Source organism: Leiobunum rupestre, chromosome 7, assembly GCF_980474605.1.
Source record: "Leiobunum rupestre chromosome 7, qqLeiRupe1.1.hap1, whole genome shotgun sequence".
NCBI lineage: Eukaryota > Metazoa > Arthropoda > Arachnida > Opiliones > Sclerosomatidae > Leiobunum > Leiobunum rupestre.
The window spans coordinates 22,347,185-22,366,838 of NC_143390.1; the positions used below are offsets into that span (position 1 = coordinate 22,347,185).

At 37.9% G+C, this 19,654-nt stretch overlaps 4 protein-coding genes across 9 annotated transcripts in view; 3 read left to right on the forward strand and 1 right to left on the reverse strand.

The window, feature by feature from the left end:
• Window positions 1–8: 8 nt before the first annotated feature.
• LOC149935161 (maleylacetoacetate isomerase-like) lies at window positions 9–1,078 on the forward strand. Its single transcript, XM_090181014.1, has 6 exons — window positions 9–141; window positions 195–246; window positions 298–371; window positions 426–494; window positions 554–770; window positions 843–1,078. The coding sequence occupies exons 1-6, from the start codon at window positions 133–135 to the stop codon at window positions 1,073–1,075; spliced, it is 654 nt and encodes a 217-aa protein (XP_090037140.1). The 5' UTR covers window positions 9–132; the 3' UTR covers window positions 1,076–1,078.
• Window positions 1,072–10,476, reverse strand: LOC149935162 (uncharacterized). 2 transcript variants are annotated; one of them, XM_090181016.1, is made up of 4 exons: window positions 10,204–10,476; window positions 1,602–1,676; window positions 1,443–1,532; window positions 1,072–1,383 (listed from the first exon to the last, which is right to left on the reverse strand). In XM_090181016.1, the coding sequence occupies exons 1-4, from the start codon at window positions 10,280–10,282 to the stop codon at window positions 1,088–1,090; spliced, it is 540 nt and encodes a 179-aa protein (XP_090037142.1). In that variant the 5' UTR covers window positions 10,283–10,476; the 3' UTR covers window positions 1,072–1,087. The 2 variants fall into 2 exon arrangements, with proteins under 2 accessions (XP_090037142.1, XP_090037143.1); XM_090181017.1 differs by lacking the exon at window positions 10,204–10,476 and adding an exon at window positions 2,448–4,365 and having other exon boundaries at window positions 1,602–2,351.
• LOC149935163 (uncharacterized) lies at window positions 6,271–9,687 on the forward strand. Its single transcript, XM_090181015.1, has 6 exons — window positions 6,271–6,300; window positions 6,365–6,426; window positions 6,486–6,596; window positions 6,656–6,695; window positions 7,516–7,591; window positions 9,342–9,687. Exons 1-6 carry the CDS (start codon window positions 6,272–6,274, stop codon window positions 9,576–9,578), a joined length of 555 nt encoding a protein of 184 aa, XP_090037141.1. The 5' UTR covers window position 6,271; the 3' UTR covers window positions 9,579–9,687.
• Window positions 10,477–10,539: 63 nt separating the features above from the next.
• The window catches only part of LOC149935164 (uncharacterized), a 28,616-nt gene continuing 19,501 nt past the window's right edge, over window positions 10,540–19,654 (forward strand). For 2 of the 5 annotated variants that reach the window (XM_090181009.1, XM_090181012.1), the window contains exons 1-4: window positions 10,540–10,688; window positions 11,632–11,794; window positions 11,854–12,071; window positions 12,128–12,302. In XM_090181009.1, the coding sequence (XP_090037135.1) occupies window positions 11,647–11,794; window positions 11,854–12,071; window positions 12,128–12,302 (541 nt within the window). In that variant the 5' untranslated portion in view covers window positions 10,540–10,688; window positions 11,632–11,646. Of the gene's footprint in view, window positions 10,689–11,631; window positions 11,795–11,853; window positions 12,072–12,127; window positions 12,303–12,744; window positions 13,337–13,672; window positions 13,731–15,151; window positions 15,318–19,654 lie in introns of those variants that run through there. The other 3 variants (XM_090181010.1, XM_090181013.1, XM_090181011.1) reach the window with 3 other exon arrangements.

Consider the following 19,654-nt stretch of genomic DNA (forward strand, 5'->3'; position numbering starts at 1 on the left):
ATCTGATACTTTAGAGGCCCCATTTTTGTAAACAAATTTAAGCCCTATTGATAAGTGTCTTACACATACATCAGTTTTGTACATGTACATCATTGACCTTCAATGTGAATTTTTTGACTGAAGTTGTTAATCATGTCAAAGGTAACAAAATAATTGCTAGACTTTAAAAAAGTAATTAAATTAAATTATTTTAGGTCATTCTATATTCATATTTTAGAAGTTCTTGTTCATGGAGGGTCAGAATAGGTAAATTAACAAAAGCTTGTAATAGATAAATTCATTAACATTGCATTTTAGCATTGACGTTAAAGAACATTGAATATGAATATCGAGGCATTGATATACTCAAACCTGTTGAAGACAGAGGCAATGTATGCATAATATTTTGTCTAATTTAATCTATTATACCTAATGTATCATTCCAGTTATCTTTAATCAATCCACTGGGAACGGTCCCAGTTATTGAAATTGATGGGATTGTAATTCCAAATTCAGTAAATATTCAAATGAATGCAAAAGATTCCACTAAAGTTATTCTTGAGTTTTTTTGCAGACTGCAATTCTGGATTATATAGAGGAGACATATCAAGCTAACCCTTTACTACCAAAAACTGCAGCAGATCGAATGAAAGCTAGAGCGATTGCGGATGCCATTGTTGCTGGAATACAACCTATCCAGAACGTTTCTGTTCTTCAACACATTAATAACATTAACGGAAACACTAACGGAAAAGAATGGGGAGCGTATTATGTTACTAAAGGATTTCAAGGTATTTTTACTTTTCCATAATAACTATTTATCTTTAACAACAAAAAATATAAGAACACGTTTTAATATTTAGCAATAGAGAAACTGTTAAGCTCTTACAGTGGAAAATATTGCGTTGGAGATGAATTAAGTTTAGCAGATATTTGTTTGGTTCCCCAAGTGTTCAATGCAGCCAAATTTAACGTTGACATGGATCACTTTCCAATTATCAAAAGCATCAATGAAAAATTGCTCCAACTAGACGCATTTAAACTGACTCATCCTTTCAGACAGCCGGACTGTCCTCCAGAACTTAAAATTAACTGAAACACAGTACCTTTAATTGAATATTTTGCTGTTATCAAAAAGCCAACTGATGTTGAAACTTTTACTCGTGTCCCTCTTTTTTGCTTCTTTTCTAATTAAAGCTAAATCCCTTGTCAATTTTTCAACTTTCTTTGACATTTTTGCCATTTTTGGTTTGGTTATTCTAATTTTTGTCCTTTTGGTTCGATTAGTGTTTTCCGCTTCGATGACACTGGTTAGAGATTTTTGATCAGTCTGTAAAATATTTGGTTTTCCAATAGAGTTTTCTGGTGATATTCCTTGAGAAGGGACGATTTGGTCCACATCATCTACATCACAATTAATTAATTATGTATGAAAATATATTTTTTATTTAAGGTAAATTTACCCTCATTACTGGCAAAAACAGTTTTCAATGACATGGGTTGTAGGACATGGTTTTCAGAGTTTATTTCATCATTTACAGAAATTTCTATACCTAAAGATATAAATCATATTTATTTGTTATTATATTCTAAGTAAATATACATGTAATTAGTGAGCATACTATTTCGCCAATGTGGCACCCATTGATCCTTTAATCTCTGAGAAAACAGTGATAAGCTTGGGGTGTAAGGAACTCCTTGCGTTTGAGAAGAAAAATCATAGTAATACTGATCAAATTGCATTATTAATTAAAATGGTTTTTTTATAGGTAAGTAATAGGCTGTCCTAAAAGTTTAAGTTTCCCGCTATGGAATGAACAATGGCCGTCTGATGAGACAAAAGCAGTGCTGCCAGGTTTCAACTCTCGTCCATTTTAAGGTTCAAGGTTTTATTTTTGACTTGTACAAGCAAGGATCCTATATGTTAGGATCCTTGGTACAAGAGTACACCCATAGAAATCTTATAGGAGTATAAGAATTCTATGAGTACCGGGCGGCATCACCAAAATGGGAGCACAGTTGAAGAACCAAAACACACAAAACAATTCTTAACTTTACAGAGTTAAAAACACTTATATAACAAAATAATAATAAAAATAATAAGTATCATCATTAACATGGAACATTTTTATATATACAGTTTTTTTTGGTGAATGGTGAACCAAAACTAACGCAGGCAAATCAGCAACATCCTGAATATTAAGTGGCACTAGCTTGTCGACGACACTTGTCAGTATTAATTTTCCAGAGATCTAGGATGTGTTTAACAATGTAGAGGTCATCATAGTTTCCAGAGAACCCCAGGATGTCACATAAATCTGTTTTCGGGGTGCTTACTCTCCACATAAACACTTACTCATCAGCCTCAAGAGCTAGACATTATAGCAAAACATGTTCAAGGTTTTTCATTGGTGAGCCACAAAGCTTACACATGGGGGAAGTACCAAAAAGCCGCTGCTGGCGCTCACCTGTTAGCAAAGTTAGGAACCATCATAGAAGGTTTAGGTTTGACTTTGTATAGTGTCAAGCTTTCCTTAGAATCGACAGCATTACGCCAAAGATTTTGAGCTGCATCAGTAACCTCGGTTGCGACAATGGCAGCCCACTGGGTCTCATTTCGTGCAGTGTTGCGCTTAGACGCCTTATCATATATATGATCCAGTTGATCTATTCTTTTAAAAAGACGGGTTTGAAGACCTTCGTGTCTCAGATACCTGAAGACAACGCTTGGTAGCATAGAGTGTGGAATAAACAGGAGGTGACCAAAGTTCTGGATTTTGCTAGCCGCCTCTCGGTCTTCCATACTGCTCCAACCCATCTCTCCCTTGATCGCTGCATGGGCGGAAAAAGGCCCAGATGAGAGCGCAGCGCGTCCAACTTCTCTTTGGGCTGAATCCAAAGCCGTAATCAGTCCATTAGGGAAACTGCATGACTACCTCATTGGCCTAGGTTAGAGCAGGCACCGCTACAGATTTCCACAATGTTCTTGCAACTGTGTATTTATTATAGGAGTTTCCAGCAATATTCCTCACAGCCCACTTTAAGCTCCTCATCTTGTTCATTAGCTTTTTCTCATGGACTTCCAAGTAGTTTTCCCTATTGCAGAAGGTGACTCCAAGGTATGAATATTCATCCACAATTTCAATATCAGCCCCCTACAGTACAAACTGGTAATCGATACAGGGCGGTTCACCTTGTCTACCAAAGAGGAGTACTTTTGATTTCTCAGCACTAAACCGGAGGCCTCTGTCTGTGGAGAACTTGGAACACTGGTCAAGCAGACTATGTACGTCAGAAGGTGATTTAGCAAGTAGCAGAATGTCATCCGCAAAGAATAAACACGGGATATATATAATTTCTTCAACTCTGTGATTAGTCTCATGTACATCTGCTCCCTTCCCAGAGGCGAACAACTCATTAGCTAAGCTGTTAATGCTATGAAGAAAACTGGCGACGACGGCCGGGCATCCCTGGCGTAGGCCTATACGGCTGAATATAGGGTCAGTTTTAATCCCTTGGGCTGTATCCACATACGAACTGTCAGTATATAGCTTCTTGAACTGGAAAAAAAACAGTTGGTCTCATTCGATACAACTCTTTGACGCGCACGCAGTGCCGTTCATTTCCGCCCCCTCCGACCAACCCCCTTAAAGGGAGAGTGACCGAAAAAAAACAGTTGGTCTCATTCGATACAACTCTTTGACGCGCACGCAGTACCGTTAATTTCCACCCACTCCGACCAACCCCCTTAAAGGGAGAGTGACCGAAAAAAACAAGTTGGTTTCATTCGATAGAACTCTTTGACGCGCACGCAGTGCCGTTCATTTCCGCCCCCTCCGACCAACACCAACCCCCTTAAAGGGAGAGTGACCGAAAAAAAACCGTTGGTCTCATTCGATACAACTCTTTGACGCGCACGCAGTGCCGTTAATTTCCGCCCCCTCCGACCAACCCCCTTAAAGGGAGAGTGATCGAAAAAAAACAAGTTAATAAATTCATGGGTATTTTTTTAAGAATTTCCGAATTTACATGACTTTTGGTGCCTAAACTACACAAATCTTTGATATAAATTTCCTAAAATAAACACATTTGAATCCCAGTTTAAGAATTTCTTTAAATCATATTTCCACTAATTTCAATAATTTAAAAGAATTATGTTCGTCGTGTTTTGTTTACCTATTTCACCTTTGATACTTTCCGTCTATCTAACGATAGGAAATCACATGGCCTCAACAGCTTTTGTATTGGTTTGCCCACCCGCGTATCCAGAGGGTGGGCGGTGCGCACTCTTTAACATAGATTGGTAAATTATATATCAAACAATAGGAAATCACATGGGCTCAACAGCTTTTATATCAGTTTTCCCACCAGGGTCTCCTGATGGTGGGCGGCATCCACTCTTTAACTTAGAATGGCAATTTATATATCAAACGATAAGAAATCACGTAGCCTCAACACCTTTTGTATTAGTTTGCCTACCTGTGTCTATTAAGGGTGTATGGGTTTGACCACTGACACTCGAATACACTGATGTGGAACTAATATTACGGCGGCCTGGGCCGACTTGTTTATTAAGATAGTCTTTCCACTTCTCAAGGATAACATCAGGGGGAGGGGAACCATTCTGTACTACTACACGATGTACCCTGCAAGCGACTTTTCGCGCTTTAATTGCTGAATCTACTTCTGAATCCCACCATTTTTTGGGGGTAATATCTCTCTTTAGCTTTGGCTGTATAATTTTCTTTGTGAGAGTTTTAGCTGCTGCAGCTTTCAGGGCACTAGTAAACTCCGAGTTATGATCACTGCCCAGACTTCTTTGTCCACGGCCAACTCGCGCAATAGTGGCCAGCCCATTCGTTGAAGTTTCTATGTTAACCTACGAACCAAAATATCTCTCGGTATCGAGCGCCCCTAGCGGAAAATTATTTTTAGAATAGTTATTGCATTGAAGCCAATATAAAATCGAGCGTGGTACTGAACGCCAATAGTTTATAGAGGGAAAATCCTTGTTCATGGAATTTCGGGGAATGGGTTGGCCGCTATAGAGTAGTAGCACTCCGTAGCGTTGGCCATGGCCGCCATTGTGGTCGCGAATTTTTTATGAATAGGAAAAAGCATGGGTGACGTCGTGTGACGCAGCACTGCCATTACTCTATTGTGCGAGTTTCAAAGTTGGCCAGAACGGTACTAATATGAGCCTAAGTGTATGTAAGGTGAAGCCAGCATCCAGGGTTAGAACACTGCTAGGATGGCAGATATTCGACCGAAACGAGTCTAGGTGGCGTAAGCGCGCTAGCTTCTCCGAGGTTTATTTAATTATTTTTTTATTAATAAAGAGGGTACATAATAATACGCCTAGGCCAATAGAAGCTTCTAAGGCGCCCTCTAAGACAAAAAAATATATACCAACAATGAATTATCATTTTGAAAAAATATATATACAATACAATCATATGTAACATAATTACTCATAAGTATGCCACTGTACCTTTATTCCATTCAAAAATCTTCACTAATGGTTTGTTTCACCACGAACCAGTAAAAAGCTCGACTACGTTAGATTTTAACCTTTTTATTCATCCTAGTAATTTTGGGAGTCACACTATTGGCTACTAACATATTTATTTAAGCCAATGGTTATTGTTCAAGCCGGTTTGTTTACTAAAATAATGGCCGTCGGTTTATCAGAAGTAGAGCTAATTGAGCGACGGCATAATCAGCATTTGATATTCGATGACGACAAATATTACATCAAATATGACGTCAAATATTACGTAGGGTACGGATGACGCAATATCTGTGAAACAAACCGTTAGTGAAGAAATAGAGCTAGTAGCATACTTATGAGTAATTATGTTACATATGATACAATGATAAGGAACACGTGGAATTAGTTAATTATCCTTAACCGAATCTATTAGTTTGACACGAAAAGATCTGAACCTTTTGATTGACTGTTGAGGATATTGATAACAGTTGCGCCTATAATCAAGCGTTTGTTAGTTGTTACAGACAAATTAAAAAGTCATAAGAACGTTTTTTCTTAAATTTCAAGCTTTCGAAAACCGCCGCTTGATCGAAAAAGGAATAACCAAGGACCGTGGAATAACGCACATTAAAGAACTCTAGCCTAGCTACTACGCAAAAAGTATTTTCCTAGAGAGGGCGCTACTGTACCAGGGTGATATTTTTGCGTCTAAAAATTTGAAATGAACAATTCAGCTTCGCGTTTCTGCATAATAGTTATAAGTTAATTTAGTATCTATTATAAGACTTAAAACTGTATGAAATGGAGTGTTCACCCAAATCTTCTAAATGGTACCCTCAATTATTCCTCTTTAAACGTTACATTTAATTACAAATAACTTTAAAATACACATAGGCCAAGAGATTTAATTAAGAAAATAAAGAAATCACCTCTTATTCCCTTGCAATTGCAAGAAGGTACGTATTATATCGTGATTTATTTATTTAATTTACTTGATATAATTATTAAATTCTAGATTCAACCATAACTACTGGTTCAAGTACGAGCATGAGCATGAGTATTGAAAGCTCTTTTGATTGGGAGTCTTCGATAGAAAGCACTAGAAAGGCAGCTGATTCAGACCTGGGTATGTAAAATGGCCGTAAAAAAGTTCTAAATAAGTCGACTGATTCTTGGTCAATTTAGAAACAGACACTACAGGTTACCCGCTAACTCGAGAAGCAAAGTAAGTACTTTTAGTTTCTACACTATAGTGAGTTGCAGGCTAAGAAAGACAAAATATATAGTACAATCGGCGCAAGGATGCCTCAGATCGTTTCCGGTCATTCCACCGCGCGAAATTTGAATTTTGGCCATTTTACGGTCAAATTCGAATTTTGCTATTTTTGTCGTCTTTTAGCGCCATCTAGAGACCGAAATTGGAATCTTTATTTTTTAATTTCATAATTGTGGTGGCGAGCAAATTTAAAAGATAAGGCATTCCTATCATTCTTAAATATAAAATAGTATGTATAATTATTTATTTTTGTAAATTTATTTCTACGTCTTACCAGTTAAATCGGCAGTTTCTTTTAAAATAGTTACCACGCTTTCTTGGGGGTAACGTTGTCTTAATGAGCTATAGACGTTTAAAATTATATTTTTCTCTTTACTTGTTAACAATAAACCTTAATCATGCTTTTTATAGTAATCTCTTGGGCTATTTAAAATATTTGGAGCTTCAATTATCGAACCTTATTTAGCTGCATTCAGTAATTAAACTCATGACAACATGAAATTAAAAAATAGATTCCAATTTCGTTTCCTAGATGGCGCGAAAAACCGATGAAACTCACGAAATTTGAAATTGACTGTAAAGTGGTCAAATTTAAATTACGCGCGGTCGACTGGCCGGAAATGGTCTGAGGTATCCTTGCGCCGACTGTACTATATATTTTGTCTTTCTTAGCCTGCAACTCACTATATAACAATAATTTCGACAACTAACAGAAAAGAACAAAGCGCGGCTCTACAATTTGATGTCATAGTCAATACCCTTCTTTTAGAGAATTGAGAAATGCCATTTTTAACGGAAAAGCTCTCGCAAGCACGCCACTGAGACCGGAATTTTGTTTGGAAAAGGTAAGAAAAAGAAACAAGCTGTCGGGTCCAAGGTTGGCTCTCTCTCGTAAGCGCGCAAATGTTGGTTCCCATCGTACCCTGGTGAGCAAAATCGTCAAAACACCGGATGTGAAACGTTCTCTCGTGTATTGGTTAAACAGCTATTATGTTATGTCGGCTGAATTTTGATTTCCGAATTTGTATAGATTTTTGATTTCCGAATTTGTATAGATAAAATTGAAAGCCGCGTAAACATTAGCAGCTTTCAGGGCCGCGTTACTGATTAGGCAATATAGGCAAATGTCTATGTCCAGGATTTTAAAGGTTGCAATTATTTAAAAAAAAAAATTCAAAATTTTTTCACGGAGAAACATTTTTAAGCTGCTTAAACCACGGACTGTAAATTTACAGTCCATGCCTAAACCACGGATTTTACTAGTAATTTAAAGTCCGTGCCTAAACGCAACGAGATCTGGATCGCGAAAGTGTTAGAAAGAATTTTTAGGGAGCTCGAAAACTTCGTCTACTTATAACAGTGTGACGTCACTGGAGGAGATTTTCATGGGCGCGAAGTTTAAAGTTTCGTTAGCATTAGCAGAGTGTTTCTAATACCCTGGCATTAGCAATTCAAGTCTTAAAAAATAAACAATTTTTTTATCATTAATCTTTGTGTATTAAATGAGGTATTTGCCAAGGGAATAAAAAATTGGCTTAATTTTATTTTACAGTCATCAGGTACTGTTTGTTTACAAATATTCTAGTCAAAATATCAAATTAAATTTAAAATACCATCTTTGAACTTTAGCATTAGCACTTAAGTAACAAATTTTTTAGTCTTTTTTGTACTCTTATTTGCAATTTCTTTATTACAAGGCTGGTTTACGAACTTAATTCTTACGAGTGTTCGCATTTTTACAAAACACATAATTAGGTCTTTTGGATATTGTACTTGGTCAATTGATATTTTAATCGCTACGTTTCTAACAACCCCTTTCTCATTTGACAAAGAGGGTTTAGTATCTACATTCGCTTTGTGATAGCTAACAAATACACTAGCAGAGATATTTCTCATCATAAAGACATTTCTGAGATAGTACTTTACATCCGCCGTAAGATGGTACAGTATAAGAATGTTCTAATTGGTTTTCATTAGGAGCTTTTAAATTCAAATCTGGGTACACAGTGCTTTTTATTTACGAACCTTGGCCTAAACGTGGCGCAGCGTTGCCAAACGTACCATAATTATGGTAAAATTCAATAATTCTAGCTATGAATTTGGAAAGTACCATAATTTCACCAGTGTGCCATATGCAAAGACTATATACACGCTTCGCTTTCTAGACAGGCGTGTTCCTAGGAAAAACCTGTTAACACCTCTGTAGCACTGTAAAAGCTGGGGTAATATTTTGACCCGCGTCGAGATGGAGCCACAATCGGTATGCAAGTTGAGCCCTAGAACACGCCTGTCTAGTAAGCGAAGCGTATATATAGTCTTTGGCCATATGGTACGCCTTTTTGCAATAATTTTAAGAGAGCTTAACTTATTGTCAATAATTTTAAGAGAGCTTAACTTATTGTCAATAATTTTAAGAGAGCTTAACTTATTGTCAATAATTTTAAGAGAGCTTAACTTATTGTCAATAATTTTAAGAGAGCTTAACTTATTGTCAATAATTTTAAGAGAGCTTAACTTATTGTCAATAATTTTAAGAGAGCTTAACTTATTGTCAATAATTTTAAGAGACCTTAACTTATTGCCGTGTTTTAATAGGTTGCGGATCAGAGTATCATAAAAGGTGTTTGTCAACTCGCCGTATCTGAAACTGGCCTCTTTTTGGAAGAAACTATTTCTAACACTATTGACAATGGTCGAAATAACACCAAAAACACCCCACTGTGTTCCATTCTTGACACGCCGTACGTGAAACAAGCTTCAATTGGCCGCTGGGCAGTCGTAGATCGAATCAGAGATCCACTACCAGACTTCATCCCCGAAGACGCTCTGTGATAGTTTCAAGAACATTACAGTTACGTCATTTGCAAATAATTTAATTCAATCGTTTGTTTGAGTTTTGCTTTTTACATTTTAATGCGTAACTATTAGTGTGTTATTTAAAGAATAAAGATATTTTTAACGCGATAAAAATGGTCTCAGATTCGCCCATCCGTTTCCTTTTCTGGTTAGTTTTTGTCGCCCAACTTTTATTTTCCTATTCTTAAAATATGCGCGTTTTGTCGACAATTTTTCGTGTGTAGATGTAGTTGTTGACTTTTCTTTCGAGCCCCACTTTTGATAATTCCCCTTATCAGAGTTCCCCCTGTATAGATTGATAACCCCGTCTTAGATAACGCCAATGATATTCCGCCTATTTCGTCCGCATTGGGAATCCGAAGACGAAAATTTTCCCTCGTACCACCCACTTTTACATGAAAAAAAGACCCGAAAATAACGTTATCCTTCTTAAAAAACCATAACGTTAAAATACTTTAAAACACGCCCATTTTAACTTTAAAATTGTCGTACCATTATCGACGTAATTTTAATTAAATTGTTGATTAAGAAATAATAAGAGTAAAACAAGTAAAAAGGTTTTAAAAATGACATAGTTTAGACTAATCTACGGAATACGTACCGAATTTGGAAGGGGGGCGGGCGCATTCGACACCCCTGTCTCCTCCCGACTGGATTATAGCTAAGAATATCGGCTGCATCCCCCCTTTCAAGCCTCCCTATATAATATTAATAGGGTGCTCAGGTGAAGGGAAAGGCAAAATCACTCCGCGCGCGATAATTGAAAGTAGAGAAATATACATTCCACGTAGTATACGCGTAGATGACATTGCGTAATATCGTTTTTAGGCGGCGCGATCCGTCGTAGCGTACTGGGAAGATCGCGATCGCGTCCCGATTCGATCTCGCGTGTAAAGTAATCGGCGCGTCGGCATTACGCCAATTTATAGCGCGTTCGCGGTGCCCTTCGGACGCCGAGTTGCAAGTCCAAAGAAGACGTCGTCTGCCGCTGCTGGGATGGATTTCGCTCTTCGACCCCTTCTCCCCGGAATGAAAAAAATGTGAAATTTGACCCCGCGGAGGAGTTGTTACAGCAGCGCAGCGAAAGTGAGATTTCATTTCCCCCCTTCGATGTGACTGGTGTGTTTTTGTCCTTTGCTTTTTAGAGTTTTTGTTTCGTCAACTGCTACACAGCGAAACGATTGTAATACGTCTCCCCCCTTTTATTAACGTAATATACCCTAATTAAATATACGCGTATTTTATATTTAATTTGGATCATGAATACTCCCCTTTTGAGTTGGACTGATTTGGCCCAAAACAAAATCGTTAAATGAAGTGAAACTTTAGAAATTTCAGTGGGCTTCCAATAAGGAAACCCTTAAGCGAATATTGGGTAGGACAGAGCTTATCGATTATTCATTGATAATTTAGTAATCGGTGTTTAGAAATTACGTTGAATAAAATCACAAACTTCTGCACAAGTCAAGCCGATTTATCCCAAACCAACTTATTCCGGAGATTTTCAATACATTTTTTACGAATATCGTGATAATGTTTTGCAAATATTATGAATTAAAATTTTTAAATAACACTTTCGGTCTTTGAAAAATTAGTAGAGTTATCCGTAAATTTAGTAGTCTATGTGGGATTATTTTTTCTTACTGGTCAGCTAATTTCAAATTCAAAAATAACACTTTGAAAATACAAATTTTATGATAAACTCCACACACGTGTTTATATCTCAAATTCGAAAAATTTGGCTTTAGAGGCGTAGCGAATGTTTTTAATAATAAATTTTATGTTTTATTATTCATCATTACTTTTCCAAAGTAAGTCTTAGTTTTAATGTTAGAAGCATTTTAAATGGCACTAAGTAAGTCAATGCGAGTGGAGCTTCGGCTGAAGTCGCTACCTGGTGGCGCTTTTTTGTGGCGTCACTGTAAAGAAAATTTAGTGTCATATTTATGGTTTAATGGTTACTTATGATAGAAATTGATAAAATGAACGAATTAAAATTAAATTTACATACGTCCATTCGTACATATAGGCCTAAGCGCGCAAAATGCAGAGAAACCACCAAATGACCGCTGGTCAGCACTCAAATGTTTCCATAAGCGTCAACACGCAGGGAAATCAAATTAGGACGATATCGGCGAACCAACTACAGAGTCTCGTCAATTCGCAGGCAAACGACGCTATGGCTCAGAGAGGTACAATAGGAGACATTCGAAAATGCTGCCGAATATACTGAACCTTTTTTCTAACACAGTTCTGAGCACCCATCACAACGGGAATAACACCCAATTTCACCTCATTCAAGGCAATCGCCTAATCACCTTAAGGAATACCGTACAAGACCTGAAAAATACGGACAACGACGTCGTGTCCATCTCCTTAACTGGCCATCCCTCCAACCAGAACCAGGACAGGATCCATCACGGAGAATCTACTAACGTGGATAACTCCTTATCAAACCTCGTTTCCGAGGTAATATTCTCAAAACTCAAAACTTTTTTATTATTTTTAAAATGAAATTTCCGAAGGTAATTGTGTCATCCGGCATGTTGAATCGAGCAAGCGGTCAACACCATTCATCTTCGGCGGTGGCCGTGACTTCATCGGGGACCTCTCCAACATCGGGGGTCATCGTGACCAACGCGTCGGCGAACATTCACGTCCCCACTTCGGCCACCGGACTTCAAGATCATCTCATTCTGGGTAAGTTGATTTCAACTTTAGCCGCTAAGTGGATTCATCGTAAGAATTACCTTGATTCGTTTTGGCATAAGTGTATAATATTGTTACATAAGACAGTAGTGTGACACTTTCTATTCTTCACAAGCAAAAGTTTTACCTCGAGTTTTACTATGAGCTATTCACAAGACAGACTGCGTTACGGGCTTCGTAGCCGTTTTGCGTCCTCTTGCTAACGCGTCACACGTAAGCCTTGATAGCGCCTCGCTAGGGCGAGATTTTCTTCTTGTGATGACGTCACTCCGTTACTAGCAAATAGTAATATATTCCCCAAAGTGACCAACTTATGGAACAATATTATAGACTTATGGTTTTGGTTATGACACGCAAAAAGCGACTGAACGTAGCAACGGTTCCAATGGCTGCGAATTAAGTCATCTTGTTTCTTTTCCGGGGTCTATGATAGTCGTCAATCGATGGCTTCAAGGGCGTATTTAAGGGGGGGTTGAGGGTTCAACCCCCCCTTAAATGGACGAAGGTTGACGCAAAACGTAAGTAGCTTCTAGGTCAAAAAGGGGATAGGGGTGTACAGTTTAAACACCATCCGAAATGAAATCCTGGATACGCCCTTGGATGGCTTAGCCTAGTTTTTGCCAGTGTTTTGGTTAATTTAAGTTAGTTTAAATTAGGTAAATGGATGATGATTAAGGTATTTTTCTTGACAACGTACTTTGCATTGGGAGCGATTGGGAGAGGGTATTTGACCGTTGAAAACTAGAAACCGTTGCTAGATTTAGTCGTACGCCTCGCACCTACCGGCGACCGCGATTTTATCTCGGTACGTCATCGTTCGTTAGTCAACAAATTTAGCGATTTGCCTCCCTCCTTTTTCTCGATGAAGCGAAAGCCCATTGACCGAGTCACGGTCTTTCGCAAACAATAAACATCCGCCTAATCATCATCGTATTACTTTCCTTTCAATTGATATTATTCGGAGACACGACCTGGCCATTCCCCACCCGTACTTGTATATTTACACCCCCCAATCCGTATTTCAAACCATGGGCCAATAAAAGATTTTATCTAAGACATGAAAAATGAAGTCAACAAGAAAAACGACCTTTAGTGGCGCTATCTATCGGATAAATCCGCTAAATTTATGTAAAGCTGAGGAAGTCACGATTTAAATCAAATCACGTGCCCACTTTGGCGATTTTTCAATGGTTCATGCTTGAAGTTACCGATAGATGTCTCTACACTCAATTCCTTACAACATAGGGACGCGTTTCTTTAGAGCTTTTAAACGCATAAGACAAATGAAATATGCAGGGATCCCAGAGTACCTATAATTTCTATAAATTCCTATATTTTAAAATTGTTTATTATATTCCTAGTTTTTAGCAGATAAATTCTGGCTGGCAGGCGACAAAATCCGATTTACTCTCTTTACACCTCCTTTTAAGAAGTAGTAAAAAGAGTAGCCCTAATACTCCGGAACAAGCGAATAGTATATTGGGCGGAGTAATTCTCATCCCCGGAACCGGGGAATAAAACATTTTAGTGTAAAAAGAGTACACTTTTAGTCCGAGAACAGGCGAAAAGAAACCACATTTTAAAGACTGTCATTAAATAGCCACTGAAACGCTTATGGGAAATGTAGGGCTCTTACTTGATAATAATTATGTATATTACCGCTAGGAGCCTAGGACTGGGGTTAACACTTATTTACCTGGCGGGCATATTTATGGAATCTGATTTAAAAAAAAAAAATACTAAATATTTTTTCTATTTTAATTTTGAAACACGTTTTAAGTAAATATTGGAGCAATATTAAATGTGATATTAGAAAAAAAATTAAATATTTGTATTTTGTTACAAGGGTAAAACCTGGGTTTTGATTTGGAAGATATTCCTATATAATCCGATTTTCTCAAGACTTGTTACCTATAAATTCCTATATTTTCTGTGTTAAGTTCCTATAATTCCTATAATTTTAAAAAAGTAATCGCAGGAAGCCCTGAATATATTTTGGCCAGGGCCGCCTTATCCATAAGGCAGACTAAGCAAAGTGCCTAGGGCCTACGGAAATTTAGGAGACATTAGGGCCTACGATCCCATATAATAGGGCCTACGAAGGTCCGAAAAGTCGGTCAATGAGAGATTTTTGCCTAAGGCCTACGGAAAGGTTAAAACGGCCCTGGTTTTGGCCCATGTTTCAAATATACTTAATTCCCATGATGCTAAGTATTTTTTTCATAAATCACAAATAATAGCGTAAGTAACATAATTCCATAAGCAGTGGCGTAGCTAAAGGGCAAGGGATTTCGGTGCAAAAAAACAAATGGGCCCACTAACCAATATGTTTCCAAAAAAATAGATACTGAAAAATCTTTTATTTTTCTATTTAAAAATTTTTAAATGAAAACTCACAATCTTTTGCGCGCTTTAATGTTTGAAAAATTATCAACCACTTCGTTAAAATTCAATTTTGATGCAGCCTTGTACTCGAAGCGTCGAAGTATGCACGTTACATAAATACGTGCATTTCCTGAATTTTTTCACAGTATATAGCCTAGGCTTAGGGCCCCCTGAGCTATGGGGCCCCGGTGCACCGCACCGCCCAGCCCTATGATAGCTACGCCACTGTCCATAAGTACGTCACTGAACTATAGTCTGCGGAGTTATTTCGTAATCAAATTATACTGCTTCGTTGTCAAAATTACTACCAGGTTAGTTTGATGGAAAATAACCACCTTCAGAAACGAACTGAATGTTAATAATAGTCATTTTTATGATCCGGTTTAATAATTCGTCAAAGTTTTACCGAAGGCAGAGTTATTTTATATGTTTGAAAGTGTTTAAATTTTCAATAGGTCTTGGTTGTTCCGTCCAAAATGCTAGTGGCGGATATCAGGACCGTCCAGCGGCGTAGGAACGTTCTAGAAGTTGGAGGGGGCAAAGATAAACGAAAAGGGGTCTGGAGAATGGTTTTTAATTTTTAATGGAGTGTAGCTTCTCCGAATGCATGTTACCACTATGTAAATGGGCGGGAAAAGACTGAAATTTAAACACAGTTGAGGTTCTATAAACTGTATATGCTTTTAAAATGATAATTTTAGACTTTATAGATTTCAACTGACTTAAAGGTTGGAGGGGGCAATAACATTAGTTGCCCCTCCCAGAAAAATTCTAGGGAGGGGCATTGCCCCCCCTGCCCCTCCCGGTTCCTACGCCCCTGGGACCGTCGAAAGCGGGCCTGGGGCCCAAGAGAGCCGTTTCTCTGGTCGGGCCTGGGGCGATTTCTATTCAGTTTCTAAGACTAGCAACCACTCACGAAGAATTGTCAGTTCTTAGCCAGATAAAGATTTATATGGTCATTGTCGAATCCGGCTATCATTAAAAAAAATCGATATGATAGTAGAAAGTGTCATACTTATGGGTATTATGTTATTTACGCTAATATCGAATTCCATTTTCACACCCCAGATCGGTTTTATTTCTCCATTTCTAACTTAGATGACATAGCGAGAGCGCTGCCAAATCGATCTCGGAGCACTCTGAGAGCGGTAAAAAGGATTCGACACTAGATAGGCCCAAATATAATCCATATCGTTCTTCATTATCCTTTACGACAATTCGATTACGCACACTCGACTCCTTATCTACATTTGGGTGGTTTAATTCTGTGATTATTCCGATGGAAAGCTAGACCTCCCGTTGCTAACTCAATACGGAATATCTACAGATAATTTAAAGGGAGTAAAAAGTAAGAGGTTCTATCAGAAGTAAATTAACCGAAGTTATTGGAATAGCGCAGAATCGGAGGGCGTTTTCCTTATGAAAATGATGTGAAAATCGAGTCAAATAAAAGCTAATTTCAATCCCCGTCTGTTGACGTGATAAATTGCACTTGGGAATTGTTGGTATAGCTATTTCTATGTATAAAAAATGGTTTCATGGAAACAAAAACTTTTTTTTTGGCCTAGAAGCGCGCAAAATTTCAAATGCGAGGGGAAAATGTAACTTCATAAGGAAAACGCCTCCAACATGGGGAGTATAGCAGTCTGATAACTTCGGTTCATTTACTTCTGGTTCTATGGTAGATCAAGGAATTCATATTTTTCCGCTAGGACTCTCTATTTGTACCGCTAAAGGAAAATTATCACACTAGCGCTTAATTCGATTTTTAATTTCGTTTAGCACGTAGGAGAAAACGTTTCTGCTGCCATCTATGTTTTAGACAAATTAAATTTTTTTTAAATCTTCGACAAAAATATTTTTTTGAATCTTTGACAAAAATATATTTTTTGAATCTTTGACAAAAATATATTTTTTGAATCTTTGACAAAAATATATTTTTTGAATCTTTGACAAAAATATATTTTTTGAATCTTTGACAAAAATATATTTTTTGAATCTTTGACAAAAATATATTTTTTGAATCTTTGACATGGCAAAACGAAAGCCCGTCGCAACTTTTCCCTTGCAGGTTTTTTAAGGTACATGGAGGTGTACACTATACCCGAGTTTGAATAAAATCGGGTCGTCTCCTTGTATGTTCGGGGTATTCGATGGGCCCTCGAGCGTTCTTAGATGGATAAAAACGTTGTGTACAACTCGAGACAATCCGGCGACAGCTGTTACAGTGAATAAAAGGAGGACCCCTTCAGTGGCGTAACGACAACGTTTGGGCCCCCCGCAGGATATCAAAAGGGCCCTTTATAAAAAAAACTTTTTTATTGGTTATCAAGCATTAGTACAATTTTCGTAACAAAAAATGAATTCTTAAGACGAAAGGGCCCCCTATTTTGTGAAAATGTTATGTCCCCCCCCCCCCCGCGGTCGCGGGCTCTAGGGGTTCCTAGTTACGCCACTGGACCCCTTTCATTTTCTCCGTAAAACATTTGAAAATCAGTTCTTGTATTAGAAATTATTTGTAACTGGTACTCTATAGACTAAATTTATTGACAAGTTGTATTTTTTCAATATGGGAATATAGGTACATGTATAAACTGTAAAATAATTCCCTGTTGCGTAATGGTAAAGTCCGATTTAAAATCAAACATTTTGAAAAAATCGGATTTATTTGATATTTCTGCTCAATAATATATCAGTGCAGTTTTACTGGAAATATTAGAAATGTTTTCCGTATGTTATAGGTTGGAATAATATTGACTATTGTAACCTCGTAGCGAAAGCTAAGGTAGGAAAGGTTTTGTCAGCCGTGACTAGTGACACCAGTTAGTAAATGTAAAATCTATACTGTAGTTATTTAGACATGACTCTAACGCTAAGGCGGTCGTATTAAAATACGGCGACGAGTGACAGGTCGAAATAATAGGCGGGGGGAGCATCCGCCGTTGAAAAACAGCGGGGTGCCAACAGGGAGGCGGAAACTGGGCTGGTCGCGGAGCAGGCAGGCCGCTCGACCTTCTCCACTAAAAGAAAATCGTGGAAATTAAAATCAAGTCTAATGTCCCGAAATTGTAGCGGTAATCAATAACGTAAAACATGAAATCAAAATGAACATCGTATTCTAAAATTTCAAAACTATTGAATCACTCCTCGGATTATATCCCGAATATTTCCAATATTTTTTTCGTCTTCTGGACAACTGAACGTTTCCCGTATGCTGTATGGTCGAAATGTTTGTATTGATACTGAAGAGTGTTACCTCGTAGTGTAGGCGAAGGTAAAAAACGATTTGTCCGCTATGACTAATGAGGCGAGTTTGTAAACGTCACACCTAGTGTTAGTCATTAACACCTGACAGTAACGCGAGGTCGACAGTTCAGCCCATTGAGTTGGTTCAGCGAAGAGGGAAAGGACTAAAGAATAGGCGAGCGAGCAGAGCTCGTCTTAAAGCAGCAGGGTGTCCACGGACAGGCAGAAAGTTTACCGTTCACAAAGCCATAGAGAAATAATATTATTTCTCTATGACAAAGCAGGCGAAACGCTCAACCTTCTCCAAAAACATGTTTTGCGGGAAGCGTAAATGCAAGGCGAAGCATCGAGGGTAAGAAAATTTCAAGGGGGACAGTCGGAAGAAATACTAGGCCTTTAGCTAGGGAAAGGTATGCCGCCAATATACGAGATCCCGCATTCCGCGAACGTGAAAACCTTAGGCAACGGTTAAACAACAAAAACAATCAGCTAGGCTAATACCCAAGGCACCACCTTAGGCCTAAGTCATCATGCGACTTTTGAAGCCCTTAATCAGGTGGCCGGGTTACAATGCGTAGGAGGGTGGTGGCAAGCCCTGCATGCCACTAACTATTACCGTTCACCTCGACAAGTTGGCTTAGCGTACTAAACCATCTATTAATTATTTAACTTATGATTCTGATAAAGCCCCACGGTCCAAGTACTTGGCTGACAATGCCCAGAAGTGGCAATTGTTTTGGTTCCTAGAGGGTTAATTCACCCCTGTTCTTACGTTAGGTCACTTTTGATACTAACGTATTACTTCTAAATTTATAAATATTTGTCCCGGTATGCCTACAGATTCGTGAGCTTGTAGGAGAGATAGTTGGTGCCCATTTCCTGGAAGCATTTCGTCTATAAAAAGCGATAAAAAGTCGCTAGCTGACTTGGGGCTCGGGTATTAGCTTAGCTGGTTAATGATATCCGAGGGGCAGGTCACTTCCATTTTAGGTGCGTCTTAATCATAGTAAAATGATTAAATCTGGGTAATCGTGATTAAATCAGACTAATCAAGATTAAAAATATAATCACGATTTAAACGAGATTTAATCATTCTAATCATGATCTAATCATTCTAATCATGATCTAATCTTTTTAATCAGGATTTAATAATTCTAATCATGATCTAATCATTTTAATTAGATTTAATCATACTAATCACGATATAATATTTTTAATCAGAATTTAATCATTTAAAACAGATTTAATCATTTAATCATGATTAAATCAGATTTAAACATTCTAATCATGATTAAACGTGATATAATCAACTTGATCGTGATTAAATTGAATTTAATCAAAATAATCACGATTAAATCGGATTTAATCTTTTGAGGGGTGCGTCGTTAATCAAGGAAGTGACCTGCCCCTCGATGATATCCCCCATAACAGCAAAGTTTATAAAGGAAAAGGTTCATATTGAACAGTGTGATCCAAAATTTAGTTCAAGCAAGGGATTTATGCTGCCAGTTATTAAAGGGAATATAACCTGCAAAGCAATCTTTACGGAAGACCCCTTCAATTTTTCAAATGTCCCTGTACAGTGGCGCCAAACATTTTTAAAGCCAAAGGCAAGAGCGGCCAGAGCTGCAAGCGTTGGTGTTCCACACCAAATACCTGAGGTTATATTCCCTTTAAAGAGCTAAATGAAATTATATTATCGCTTTAGCGAA

Bases quoted from the DNA above. Each gene is read 5' to 3' on its own strand.
- LOC149935162 (XM_090181016.1), bottom strand. From the start codon at position 10,282: ATGCAGCCGATATTCTTAGCTATAATCCAGTCGGGAGGAGACAGGGGT. The intron at 1,677-10,203 runs GTACGTATTCCG...CTCAAACGCAAG, and splicing joins CCGCCCCCCTTCCAAATTCG to GAGTTCCTTACACCCCAAGC. The intron at 1,384-1,442 runs GTAAATTTACCT...ATTGTGATGTAG, and splicing joins TGTTTTTGCCAGTAATGAGG to ATGATGTGGACCAAATCGTC.
- LOC149935161 (XM_090181014.1), top strand. The intron at 247-297 runs GTAAATTAACAA...ATTGCATTTTAG, and splicing joins TTCATGGAGGGTCAGAATAG to CATTGACGTTAAAGAACATT. The intron at 372-425 runs GTATGCATAATA...GTATCATTCCAG, and splicing joins CTGTTGAAGACAGAGGCAAT to TTATCTTTAATCAATCCACT.
- LOC149935163 (XM_090181015.1), top strand. From the start codon at position 6,272: ATGGAGTGTTCACCCAAATCTTCTAAATG. The intron at 6,427-6,485 runs GTACGTATTATA...ATTAAATTCTAG, and splicing joins TCCCTTGCAATTGCAAGAAG to ATTCAACCATAACTACTGGT. The intron at 7,592-9,341 runs GTAAGAAAAAGA...GTGTTTTAATAG, and splicing joins CGGAATTTTGTTTGGAAAAG to GTTGCGGATCAGAGTATCAT.